Source organism: Catharus ustulatus, chromosome 4 (genome assembly GCF_009819885.2).
Source record: "Catharus ustulatus isolate bCatUst1 chromosome 4, bCatUst1.pri.v2, whole genome shotgun sequence".
NCBI classification, from domain to species: Eukaryota; Metazoa; Chordata; class Aves; order Passeriformes; family Turdidae; genus Catharus; species Catharus ustulatus.
Window position 1 is genome coordinate 66,001,664 of NC_046224.1, and position 12,894 is coordinate 66,014,557.

At 38.7% G+C, this 12,894-nt stretch overlaps 1 protein-coding gene across 31 annotated transcripts in view; it reads right to left on the minus strand.

Moving 5' to 3' along the window:
- Positions 1–2,769: 2,769 nt before the first annotated feature.
- Positions 2,770–12,894, minus strand: part of LOC116995037 (C2 domain-containing protein 5) — a 54,691-nt gene continuing 44,566 nt past the window's right edge. For 10 of the 31 annotated variants that reach the window (XM_033057289.2, XM_033057304.2, XM_033057303.2 and 7 more), the window contains 11 exons: positions 12,725–12,786; positions 12,171–12,269; positions 11,668–11,757; positions 11,347–11,434; positions 10,216–10,302; positions 8,509–8,559; positions 7,680–7,733; positions 7,386–7,457; positions 6,375–6,565; positions 4,879–5,025; positions 2,770–4,214 (listed from right to left, as the gene is read on the minus strand). In XM_033057289.2, the coding sequence (XP_032913180.1) occupies positions 4,083–4,214; positions 4,879–5,025; positions 6,375–6,565; positions 7,386–7,457; positions 7,680–7,733; positions 8,509–8,559; positions 10,216–10,302; positions 11,347–11,434; positions 11,668–11,757; positions 12,171–12,269; positions 12,725–12,786 (1,073 nt within the window). In that variant the 3' untranslated portion in view covers positions 2,770–4,082. Of the gene's footprint in view, positions 4,215–4,878; positions 5,026–6,374; positions 6,566–7,385; positions 7,488–7,679; positions 7,734–8,508; positions 8,560–10,215; positions 10,303–11,346; positions 11,435–11,667; positions 11,758–12,170; positions 12,270–12,724; positions 12,787–12,894 lie in introns of all 31 variants that reach the window. The other 21 variants (XM_033057308.2, XM_042779169.1, XM_033057298.2 and 18 more) reach the window with 5 other exon arrangements.

The following is a 12,894-nucleotide window of genomic DNA, read 5'->3' on the forward strand; positions in this document are numbered from 1 at the left end:
ATAATTTGGAGGGAGGTATTTACATTCTCCATTTCAAAGAGAAGCTCCTGCCTTTCTCAGCAGACACCTGTCCTCCAAACTAAAACAGCAACTTTTCGTTCTTTGTCCATATATAAGCTGCACCTGATTATAAGCCGCACTTCCAGGTTGGGACCAAAATTTTAGTCAAAAAGGTGCAGCTTATAATCATGAAATTACTGTACTTCCCAGCACAAAAATGAACAATACTAACCAGTAAAATCTCTCGCTGCTCTGAGGAGATGACAAATTCAGAAGGGTCCCTTCCATGGGTTGCAGCCTGGCTCACTCAGTCTGTTCTCAGTCTCTCAGGTGCTGGGAAATGCCCAGGCCAGGCCTGCTGGACCACAGGTGTGAGCTTCTGGTGCTCTTCTGGAGCAGGTTCAAACAGTTCCAAGAAAAAGGAAAAAAACACAGTCCAGGGAGATTCTCTGCCTCAGCTAGCCAGAAACTAGCCAATAGCAAAGGCGAGCTCTCTCCTGCAGTCTACTGCAGACAACACAGTCTGTGTGAAAGATGCGGGTGAGCAAGTGCAGTCTCTGATAACAAACTCTGCACCTTTTCTCTCCCCCTTCGCTCCTGGAACCAGCCTTACAACTCAGAACTCAATATTCAACACCAACAGAATAGATGATTTGAGATACAAGCATCATAAAGTCACCCCAAGACAATCCCGTAAGTGTGATCTCTTTGCTTCCTTTGAAGCCCTCAGTGAGTTTTTTGGACAGAATTTAAGAGTACAGCTCAAGCCCAGTTAATGAAACATCAATGTAGGCCTTCACTTTGCAGAAGGTATTTGAAACAAGGTGGCTGTGGAACTTTGTAATAGAATGAGCTGCAAAGAAATTAATGAAACACTGTTGGTATCTTCCCCAGAGCAGCTGTTTGTTATCAAACAAATCTACGCTTTACCCACCCAAGTCATTAATCACTCCCAGCCTCTAATGTCAGACTTCCTAATGGCTTGGGCAACTGCTCTGAGAAGTCTCACATCATTTCCTGTCAAATTTGTCTCTAAAGTACATCCAGCATGCTTGAGAGATCAGCTGCTTGTCCCATACACCTTTATAATTGCAGACACTAAGGACTTTATGGTTCATTAAATTAAATGAGACAACGTAGTTATTTTATTACAGAATATCAAGTAAAATCAATTAAGTTAAATTTGAATTGTTGCTTGCACTGAGCAAATTTCTGTCCAGGCTCTTTTCACATTCCCATTTAGTTTGGATGCTGATTTAATTGCGTCCTTTTATTTCAGAGGTGCCTGCTTGGATTTTTTAAATTCTTTACAGAGTTTAGACAAATCATAATAAACCTTTCCTCAAAGGAAGTAAACAACAACTTCATTAAATTTGATGCCACTCTAATTACATTATTAAAATAATTTATTTGTAGGACAGGTGACTGTAAAAAGCAATGTCCATGTGTTGGAGGTTAGGATTTTTTTTTCTTTCCTTCAGGGAACTTTTCTCCCATTTGTTGCCCAAGAGATGAGAATGAGGGCACTTAAGAGAGAGAAAAGATGTGGCCGGGGAGGAGGGTGAGGGGGTGCAGTTGAGTGTAGTCTCTTAGCTGGGGAGTGAGTGTGGTAGCTGGAGGGATTTTCCCTTGGGAAGTGCAGAGATAACAAGAGACTCGGCCCCTCCAGAGGCAACACCTCCCAGGTGCCTGTGGGAGCCCGGCTCCAGTGCCCACCCTGCTGCTTTCTGCCCCTCAGTTAGGTTCTTGCTCCGCTTTAACTCAACACTCAACGCCTGGACTCCCACTGCTCCTGCCACCGCTGCGGGTTTGTTTCTAGGTCTTAACAAACTCCTCAGCGCAAGCTGTGACATTTAAACAGCTAGAAATGAAAAGAGGATATTAATGCTTCCATAGACGCAACTACCACACCTCAAAAGGAAAAATAATCAGCGTGCTACTTCAGATATTTCATGCTGAATACTTACGGTGGAAACAACTTTTTGTGCCAGATCCAAGATCTTTTGAAGTTATTCACATTCTGCCATCAGCTTCAAAGGGAAACAAGATTTGCCATGCAAAATAATCAAGAGCTGAAACTACTTACGAATTAATTCAGGGCAGCTTTGGTTGTAAGAGCTACAGAATTTAGCAAGATGATGTGTTCTGTTAAGGGCCAAATTCAAACTTCAAATACAAAGGATGATTAACTCCCAAAATATCAGAATTACAGGGTCATAGAATGGTTAGGGTTGGAACAGCCTTAGAAATTCACCTGTTGGGAGGATGGGGAGGTGTTGAGGAGGGAGTTCAGGGGTTGTTTGGTACATGCTGGGAGTGGACACCTTCCACCAGACCAGGTTGCTCTGAGCTCCATCCAACCTCACCTTAAACTCTTCCAGGGATGGGGCAGCTAGGCCTCCCCTGGCCAACCTCTGCCAGGGCCTCATCACCCTCACAGGGAGGAATTGTCAGTTTGAAGCCATTTCCCCTTCCAGACCATTGTAAATAGTCTCTCTCCACTCTTCTTGTAAGCTCTCTTCGGGGACTCAAAGACCACCATGAGGTCACCCCAAAGCCTCCTCTTCTCCAGGCTGAACAATCCCAATTCTCCCAGGGTTTCCTCACAGCAGAGCTGCTCCATCCCTCTGATCATCTTGGAGCCTCCTCTGGACTCACTCCAGCAGCTCCATGTTCTTTCTGTGCTGGGACCCCAGGGCTGGAGGCAGCTCTGCAGGTGGGGTGTCACCAGAGTGGGGCAGAATATCTAATGCATATATATTAAGACAGTGAATTTTATAAAGATATTTATTGTGCAAGAATGATTTTCATGCTAATTTACAATGAAATAATTAAACAAATAATCATGCCATTGCTTAATTTCAACACTAAGCAGAATATTTACATTCAAGTTTACATCTTTGTTCAAGTTCCATGTACAATATTGTCAGAATTGAGCAAGAATGCATCTTCAAATCAAAGTTATTTGTCTGGCGCTTTTTTGGTTTGTTTTTTACAATAAAGTATCAACACCTTTCAGACTTTTACTGGAAATGACAAATTTCCTCTCTTTGCAGTACCCTTTTTTCCCAGTTACAGCACTGGAAAAGAACAAAAAACCACAAACAAAACCCCAACCACAAAAGCAACCTGCAGGAACCAGTGTCATATGCACACATCAATCTCCAATCAGCCATGCATTTAAACAGGAAGGAGGCTGCAGAATAACCTCTGCACGACTGATTTTTGGGGGACTGTTTATGTCATCCTTGAAACAGAGCCTGCCTTAAGAAAATGAACCTCAGGACAATTCTTTCACAAAGTCTTAAATAACAAAAAGACCTGCTTTGTCAGTACTGAAGCAAACATCTTGTAATAGCATCAGACATACCCTGGAACTTTTTGTTGTGTTCTGGGATTGTTTTGTCCCACCACAGGGGTGCCCAGGATCACAGCACTGTGGTGTGGCAGCTTCTAAAAAACGATTTAAAAAACAAACAACATGCCCCAGCCACCAAATATAAAAACAACAACAAAACAAGGAAAAATACTTTCAATGTGCAGAAATTCAAACAGTAACTTTCTGGTACTGCTTTTCCCTCTTCACACTGCAGCAGTGTAAAGCAATTTCAGACTCCAGAGTTGTCTGTGGTCCTTCATCAAAGGTTTCCAACACAGACTTCTCAGGCACCTTCCTCCCACCCTGACCTCAGAATCAGCTCAGACAACACTCAAACTCAGAAATGCTTCTGAATGACAGAACCTATCACAGTGAAACTGAACAGCTCAAAAATGCAACAGAGTTTTTCCTTCCTTCCACAGTTCCATGTGATGCCTGCTACTCTAATCCATGTTCTCCAGTCAGTGCCTCTCTTGCTGCCTGGTTTCACAGAGGCCAGGAATAGTAACAGAAGAACCAGAGCAGTTCACTGTTCTGACTTACTTGTGTTCTTAAGTTATATGACAACAAAAAAAAAGTGATTGTCCTGGATTTTGGTTGTGAATGTCATGGAGGGATACTGACTTTGAAGATGCAAACCTAAACATTCCCACATTTTAAATAATCTTTATATTTAGCAGAGACTACTCCACTTTTTCTGCCTTCATGTTGTGACATCTCCTGCAGAACTTGTGGGCTGAGGAGCAGCTGTCGAAGGCTGCACTGGCAGCATTTCTAGCTCAGATTCACGGACAAAGATGACGGCATCACCACTGACATTTATCAAACACTGAGCCTGAGAAAAAAGACAATACCCAGTTACCAAACATTAAACAATAATATGTTTACTTGTATCTGCTAAATATAACTACACAGAAAAATCAACAGAGATCAGGAGAAGGACAAATTATTAGAACTTATTGGTGAGGCAACCTGTGCCACATTTCCTTTTCTATCCACTCACTTGTGTGCTACCAAACATGCAGATGGATTCTTGAAAGACACCACAGATGAAATATCTGGATATCTATACTTGCTTCCATTACTGTTCTGAATATATTTAATTTACTGAATATTCTGTTATTGCCTTCACAAATTAAGGTTTGTCCCTTTATGTACAAATGGAGCATTTTACATCAGCAGCTCCAGGTATTTTTACATGGAGATCCTACACTGCAACATCAGAAATACCAAGTAAGTTCTGCACTACTGTGTAACTGTTTCCTGCAATTTACTTCATTCTAGCAAACTTGGTTCTTTTATCAATCTGGGTATTTATGAAACATCCTCATAATTTTTTTAATACAAGAACAGTCTTGGATTCTTCAAATATCATACCAAAATATCAAGAAACATTGTGCAGATATGGCTCTACAGCACTGCTGGTTTTTAAAGACATAAAATGTGTATTTGTGTCCTACTAACCACAACAGCACTTGTTATTTCACATCCCAATGTACCTGATTTTTGTTTGGATTCTCCATGAAGACACACTGCTTCATTATATATGACACAACTGCATTCCCTCCCAGAGCTGCAACATGAGCTCTAACCATGGCAAACACTTCAGCAATAAAAGCATGGAGGAAGCCACTGACACCACCCTCCTAGAATGGAAAAAATATACATTACATATTATATTAGGTCTAGCTACAAGATGCTGAGTACTTCTCTTACATATTTATCAGCTGAATAATTTAGTGAATCCTAAATGGTGTGAAGAACTTAAAAGCCATTCACTGTTTAATGGGTCACAGTTACAAATTAGATGGAGAGAGACCATTCACAGGGGCCTGGAATGACAGCACAAGACAGAATAGCTTCAAAGTGACAAATACAGAATGGATATTGGGAAGAAATTCTTCCCTGTGAGGGTGGACAGGCCCTAGCACAGGTTGCCCAGAGAAGCTGTGGCTCCCCCTGGATCCCTGGAAGTGTCCAATCTGCACTTAGTACAGGAATGTCCTGTAACCATTTCCCTGTTCTGACATCCTTTTGAAAACATTGTCCTTTTCACACACAGCTTTCTCAAGGTAAAAGGGAAAGTTAAAAGTAACTTGCAAGATCCAAACAAAACATTTGTCTGATTCAAGTTTCTCTAGAGAGCTCACAGCCCATTTTCAGGAAGTCTGATCATTTTTATTAACATTTGCTCTGTAATTTTAGCAATGTGCAATTAGGAAAAAAAAAGCAAACTCTTCAGCACTGACAAATGAGGCAAGAGGTACACTCTAGCTCTGTGGCCAAAAGCAAAGATACAGCTACTTGCCAAAAGGACAGGTAAATTTTAAGGACCATTGGCTTGCATTTTGACATGCTCAGAGAATTTTGTTTTCCCAATGCAGACCGAAGATCAGGGTTTGAACATCACCTCTAAGCTCGTTGTGTGGTCACAGACTCATGGTGTAATTTTTGATGCTCATCAGACAAAGTTTTGTTACAGAGAATGCACAGGATGCAGTATTAAAAATTAGCATAACATTATCTATGGTATGGGCAATGATATATTAACCAAAGAATTCTAAAATCCAAATACACAGTGAAAGTTCATCACTGAGCTTATCAAATAAGAGAAGGACAGATTACTTATTTTTTTCTTTAGCACTTAATTTGGGGTCAAATGATCCCAACTTCTACCACTGTTGGTCAAAGACATTTTTTTCCATATAGTTCTGTTTAATAACTCACTGGTTTAGTGTTCTGTCCAATTCAACAGCAATGGCAATTATATGACACCTTCCTAACAGTGCCAAACACAAAACAGCTTTGAGTGCTCCCTGACAAAAGGACTACAACGGAATTTGCTCTGCACTCAGCACCACAAGCGACACAAATTCTACTCCCTGGCTGTGCCACACATCAATGCAAACCTCTCACTCTTACAATTAACAAAAAATTATTCCCTGACATAAAACGAAATCCCTGACATAAAATGAATCCTTGCCATACAGCTCACCTCACGCAAAGAAGTGGTTTCTCGTATAAAAAACATGTTGATTATCCCAAGATATTTGGTTATTTTCGCCCCAGGGAGAAAGGAAAGAGGTGTCATCTTAACAACTGAGACAGTGGAATTGGTGCATGACGGGACAGAGCGGTGCCGTAAGTATCCCTCAGCCAATGGACTTGCTTTTTCAAGGGAAGTAGCTGAAAAATGGGAAAAAACCAGGAGAAAATAACTATCAAGATCCATCATTGTTCCTCAAAATACAAAAACTCTTCTTTATGGTTTTCCAAATAGCTTGGTGACAACATTCAGCTGCCTGTGATGCTCAGCCATATATGTGAGAAAGGAAAGGAAATCATCATGCAAAGCATGCAAGAGGAGACGAGAAGCTGAAATGACATTTATTTGAAAGAGTGGCATTCCTGCAAAAGGAAAACATTGAGGCGAGCAGCTGCACATACAACCATTGGTTATAATGTGAAGGTAAAGAAAAAAGTGCCAACATTTTGAAACATGTACTCTGCTGGAAGAACAAATTATAGGAAGTGTGAAAGTTGTTGTTTCCCCAGTGCAGCATTTTCCATTAAAACAGGTATTAATCTCTGCTAATTTAAGCAAGATAGTCAGACCTGTGGCCAAAGAACTACTGAAAACCAACTCACCACTTGCTAATTTAGTGACCATTGCCTTGACTGTCCCCTTGGTGATTGCTTCCTGTTTCTCACCCCCAATTTTCCAAGATCACACATACACCTACATCCATGCAGTGGATGTTATACAATTAGTAGGCTTACATACGTATGGAGAACTAATTACAGCAAGATTTATTTTGCTTTTTATGTTACTGGTTTGTCAACCCTACATGAGGTTACAGAACAATGTCAGCAGTTTTCACACTTGGGAATTCATTCTATATGTGATCTGCAATGCTACTGCTGGGCAGGCCACTCCACTAAGTCACCACTGGGAAATCAGAGATATGTCTCAGATTATCAGAACGTGGTAGAAACAGCCGCCTACTTGTCTTAATTGATCCGCGCCTTATGGTCTGAGCTTTCAGTTTAATGAGCTCTATCCAGCTGTTGCATCTGTCTGCAAAGGAACTGTAATCAACTGACGTTGCTGGAAACACAGACAGAAAAACAAAAGAAAAAAAAAACAGAAAAAAATATATGGATGATGTCTCTTGCTCATCTCAATGCTCCTTTTTGAGGAAGCAATGATTCATGTCTGAGAGAGAACAACCATCCGTTTGCAGGTCTGTTTAAAAGGAGAAGTTACAGAATAGGTTTGGACTTGTCCAAACCAAAGTACCGATTTCTGGTGATGTCCCAGCTCTGAACCAACTGCCTGAGTGGGACTTCAGCACTGAAAAAACATGCAAATACAGTCATTAAGGACTTATGCTAGATTAGTTTTTTTAAATCTCAATTTAGGCCATAAGCTATAGCTTTTTAAACTTAATTTAAGCCTTTTTAAATTTTCATTTTCATTGGGTTTTTTCCTTACAAAGAGCTGCTGATAAGCATTTCAATTTCTCAACCCTCTTTATCAATAACTAACCTACAGACTCAAAAAAAAAAAAAAGCTTTGGTGATGAGGATAAGAGTCACAAACTGAAACAACACCTCTCTTTTAAACACAAATGAATATTCCTTAGAGAATAGTCTTCCTTGCCCCAACATCCTCCCTCCAACATCCCTCCCATTATAATTACAACAAGAAGTAAGAGTTGTTTCTGCTAGGACTTTTGGTATTAGTTGCAAGGGGTGTTTGCATATCTTTAAAAAAAAAAGGGGGTGGGGATTGCAAACATCGTTTCTTCATTGTCCTGAAGAAACGGGAGGAATACATGCTAACTTCAAATTAACACAGGCAAAACAGCTCTATTCCCAGGGACTCATTTTCTGTCAGATAAAGTTCTATCAATTTACCTGACAGAGAGGCTGTTATTATTAACAAATCTAATTCTTATAATGAAAAATCACATCAAAATATTAGGATATCATTAAGCCACACCAGAGCATGCATTCTCAGTTAAGTAGTAAACACTTCCTGGATTAAGACACATCCAAAAAGAGTATACCAATATCCCAAGAATGCTCATTCTGCTCTGGCAGATGGCTAAATTAAGGAAACTCACCTCTCTGAGCAGCAGGAATACCTGTGTGGGAACTTGCACCCTCCAGGACTTCTGATAAAACAAAATTAATTCTGTTCAGATTCTATTAAGCAGAGTCAGGTAGTACAGGACAACAGCTTCCAAGAAAGATGGGAGTGACTATTTCCAAGGGCCTGGAGTCACAGGACAAGGGGGAATGGCTTCACACTTTTAGACTGGATATTAGACAGGAATTCTTCCCTGAGGATGGTGAGGTCCTGACAGAGATTGCCCAGGGAAATCGTGGTTGCCCCATCCCTGAAAGTGTCCAAGGCCAGGTTGGCTGGGGCTCTGGGCAATATGAAATAGTAGAAGGTGTCCCTGCCCAGGGCAGGGAGTTGGAATGAGATGATCTTTAAGGTCCTTCCAACACAAACTACTCCACAATTCTATGACCCTTATAAAAGATTTTAGGGTCAAGTATGAAAAAACCCCATCCCCTATATGGCATAATGTTTACTTAGGTAACAGAGTTATTAGAAATAATTCACTTTACTAAATCTACCTTGTAATTTTAATATGTTTATTTATTAAAGGTCGCTACTGTATAAGATTGTAAACCAATATTTTTAAAACAACAATCCTACAGAAAAGTAAAAATATATTAAATAACCTGCTAAGTAAATGTAACTACAATGAAGTTGTGAAGAAATGAAAGATGGAATAATTGTCTGGCTGAACTGCTCTGTCTACAGCACCATATGGAATGTGGAGAACATCAGGAAAAAGGGAACACGGGAACAGGCTGCCCTCCACTGGTCAGGGCCAGCACACAGGGAGCACAGTCTAGTAATGTAGAGAAACACCAGCAGAAATTTCTGGATAGTTTCTCTTCTTTAAAATAAAAAATGTAGTAAATTAAAAGTTTAGCATTAAAAAAAAATTTAAAAAAAAGAAGATTTTTGCTCAAATTAATCTGGCCTCTGAAAATACAAAAGCAAGTGTGGTACTTACTTTACATGACTTATTTACACAACTGATGTAACAGGCAAAAAAGGGAGCTCAAACATTTACAGTAATTCCCAGATATTTAATTTCCTTTCAGTAACCATTTTGGTAGATAATCCAACCAGGGAGAAGGGATTAAAGACAGCGGATTTCAATAAATGGGATTTCTAATGAAGTCACAGAAGAACTGTGACAACCAGTCTTGAAATGCAGCTCTATCTCAGGTTAAATAAAGTAGCTGTTTAACAGCTACAATGTGCTGCACTGTACAGATTATTTATTATAGCTTAGGCTTATAGTTTATGCTCCTTTCACTTAAAGGAAATTTGCATGCAACCAGTATTTGGTAGATAAAGTATTTCCCATCATGAAAACAATGAGATTAATTATGTGAGGCTGAGAAAACATGGAGGTACTTTATAGGGGCCATTTACAGTACGAGACAAGCCTAACTACTAGGTAATTGAGTTATGTCAAATGACACCCAACACCCAGTGGTTTGCAGCATCTTCAGTATTCTAGATGCAAAGACAGGAAATACAGACAGAATGATCAGCCAAGCCATCTTCTGTGTCTCTCAAAATATTTGACAACAGGAGTAAATATACCCATTATGCTTAGGCAGCAAAGCACATTTAAAGCCTGTGAAAGTACAGATATTTTAAAGCCCCTATAACTATGAAAGAGCATAACTCAAAATCCATAAAAACCAACAGTTTAACATTCTCCCCCTTAACTGACCTTTAGCTGGAGAGAATGGTTGAGAAGAAAGGGGATCAGAGCAAAGTTCCAAGGGAAATTGTAGCTGTTCTTCATTGTCTGTAGATGCTTCAAGAAAACATGGTCAACTGATAATTAATCTCCAAAATAAGATTTGCCAGTAATTACAAGCAGAGTCAATTTAGTCAGATCTGACTTGAACAGGTATTTTCAGCACGTGCATGAAATGATGCAGTTCTGCAGAAACAGGTGTTTGACAACAAATACAGCTGCAACATTGAGCAGAACTTGGGTTCCACTGAAAAGGATTTGAAGTTTTTAGGAAAAAATGAAGTCCATTCATGGATTTTTATTTTGATTCTGCAGTTGAATCTAAGTCAGCTATTATAATAAAAATTATCACTTCTTTCACATGAAAACACTTAATTGTCACTACTGAAGAAGTCAGCCATAACTACTGTTTCAGAAATACATGGCTCTGTTCTACTATCTAATCCCATTCTGAAGAATTGAGTATCCTCAGAGATCTGTCTGAATTCCCACTTCCAGACTGCACACATACATTTCTAACATAGGATGGTACTTAATTAGCAAGGTGACATAGGCAGATCACAATAGTGTCTTCCACTCCCTCCACGTGCTTCACTGAGCTCCAAAACTATTACTGACCTGCTTAAGGATTTTCAGAAGGTTGGGTTTTTTTAAAAGTATTATGAATTTATTTTCCACCTTCTTAAAGTACGGACAAAATTTCTACTTATAAGAACAAGTATTCTTGGATGATTTACACCACATGTTCCAAAATACAACAGAAATGTCATCATCTGTTACACCTACCTTTTAGAGAAAAACAATTAAAGTAGTATAGATAGAATAAGAAAGTACTATAAATTTGTTGATTATGGAAAATAAATACCTAATAGTTGATAAGTAAGTCATGCTGCTGAAGGTCTAGTACATGAACCCTAAAAAACATCTATGTGTTGAAAGAACCTCCCTGAAAAATATGTATTTTTGAACATGATGGTCCCTGTGGGTCCTTTTCAACTCAGAATATTCTGTGGTCTGTGATCTGTATATGTAACTGAAATTAAAACCCAGACTCATTAGGCACTGATGAAAAAAAAAGGAAAGATGCCTCACAATATTTACCTCTTTGCTGTGATTTTTCAGTAGGTGCTTTGTTGGCTTGTAGTGCTTGGTTTTTGTCATATGTAATAGCAACAGCTGTGACTGCAATCTGCAAATCAGAAATATTTGGCATATTAGGTAAGGTGATCTCTTGTGCAATCTGAAAAAACAATTTTGCAAACAAGCAGTTCTTTGCATAGAATCATAAGGAAAAAAAAATCTAAGAACTCACCAGACATAGCAGTAAATCAAATCCTAGCCCAGTTTACCCTGAGCAGCAAACATTAACTCTAGGAAGTTAAAAGTTTTAACTCTGGAAGTTAAAAGCAGCAATTCACTTACCTGAACTAACTCATCCTCTGGCAGAGCAACTGTAAAGTTTACATGGCAAAGGCAGCAGGGAACCATAGACCGCAGTTTAAAATACAAACTCTGTTGAAGACAGGATATTATTTTGTGTTACTCAGGGAAAAAGGTGTGGTTTATTTTAGAGAAATTAAGGATCAAAACTATTTTCACAGTAGAAGTCATCTAATGATATTAATTTTTTCTTGGAGAAGAATTACATGTGTGAAAAGTCAGGACAGAATGCAATCTACTGTAGAGCTCTCTTTCTATTTCTAGAGTATACTGCCAGTCAAAGACTCCTTCAGATTACAAAAGCTTTGGAAATCCCTAATATACTAAAAAAGGCTGAACCTATCTTAAAAGAAACTCACAAGCTAATTCGAGACACCCTGCAGTCTATTTTCAAGATTACGAGACACATGCTATTTTCAGTATAGCTGAATTTCACTTGGCTTCCATTTGAACACTTAAAAAAGTATTTGAAATAAGATTCTTACCTTCAACAGATTCTCACAGAGATCATTAAAGTTCTTATTGAGTGTTTGATTTGTTGGGTTAATGGTGCTTAATCTGGACACTCTAACTGCTGTGAACATCTGAATTAGAAACAAACATGGGTTTTTTTGCCAACATATGCCAATAGATTTTATCCAGTGTTTTAAACTCAAATTAATAAAGAAGGAAAATAATGTAAAATATGTTAACATATATGTTAACTAAGTAACAAAATAAGCTAGCTAAGCAACACAGTCAATAATCTGTTCCCTTTAAGGGGCTTCAAACCTAGCCAAACTTTTCAGAAAGCTAAAACCTTGAAGTTCATATTTACTGTAATTACTTTCATATTTCTGTATTAGGTTATTAGTTACATAAGAGCATTAAAAAAACCAACAAAGAAACAGGTTCTTCTACCTTATTGTTCTTACCAAAATACTACTTTCATTTCTGTCACAAGGATGTCTATTAATTTACCTTTCAATACATACATTTTAATTACTACCACATATTTCAATACAATTTAGCAAAAAGTTACAGTTTTGAAAAACCTTACTTGAATTTCTGGTGTCCAGTTATTTATACCAGGCATAATTTCTGTGTTGCAACTGTAAAAACCTGTGAAGAAAATATTTGGGAAAAAATCTATTTTATACACTGCAATATAAAAATACTTGTAAAGAAAACACACGTGAAACAGTTTTGCAAGTATTTTCCCTCATGTGA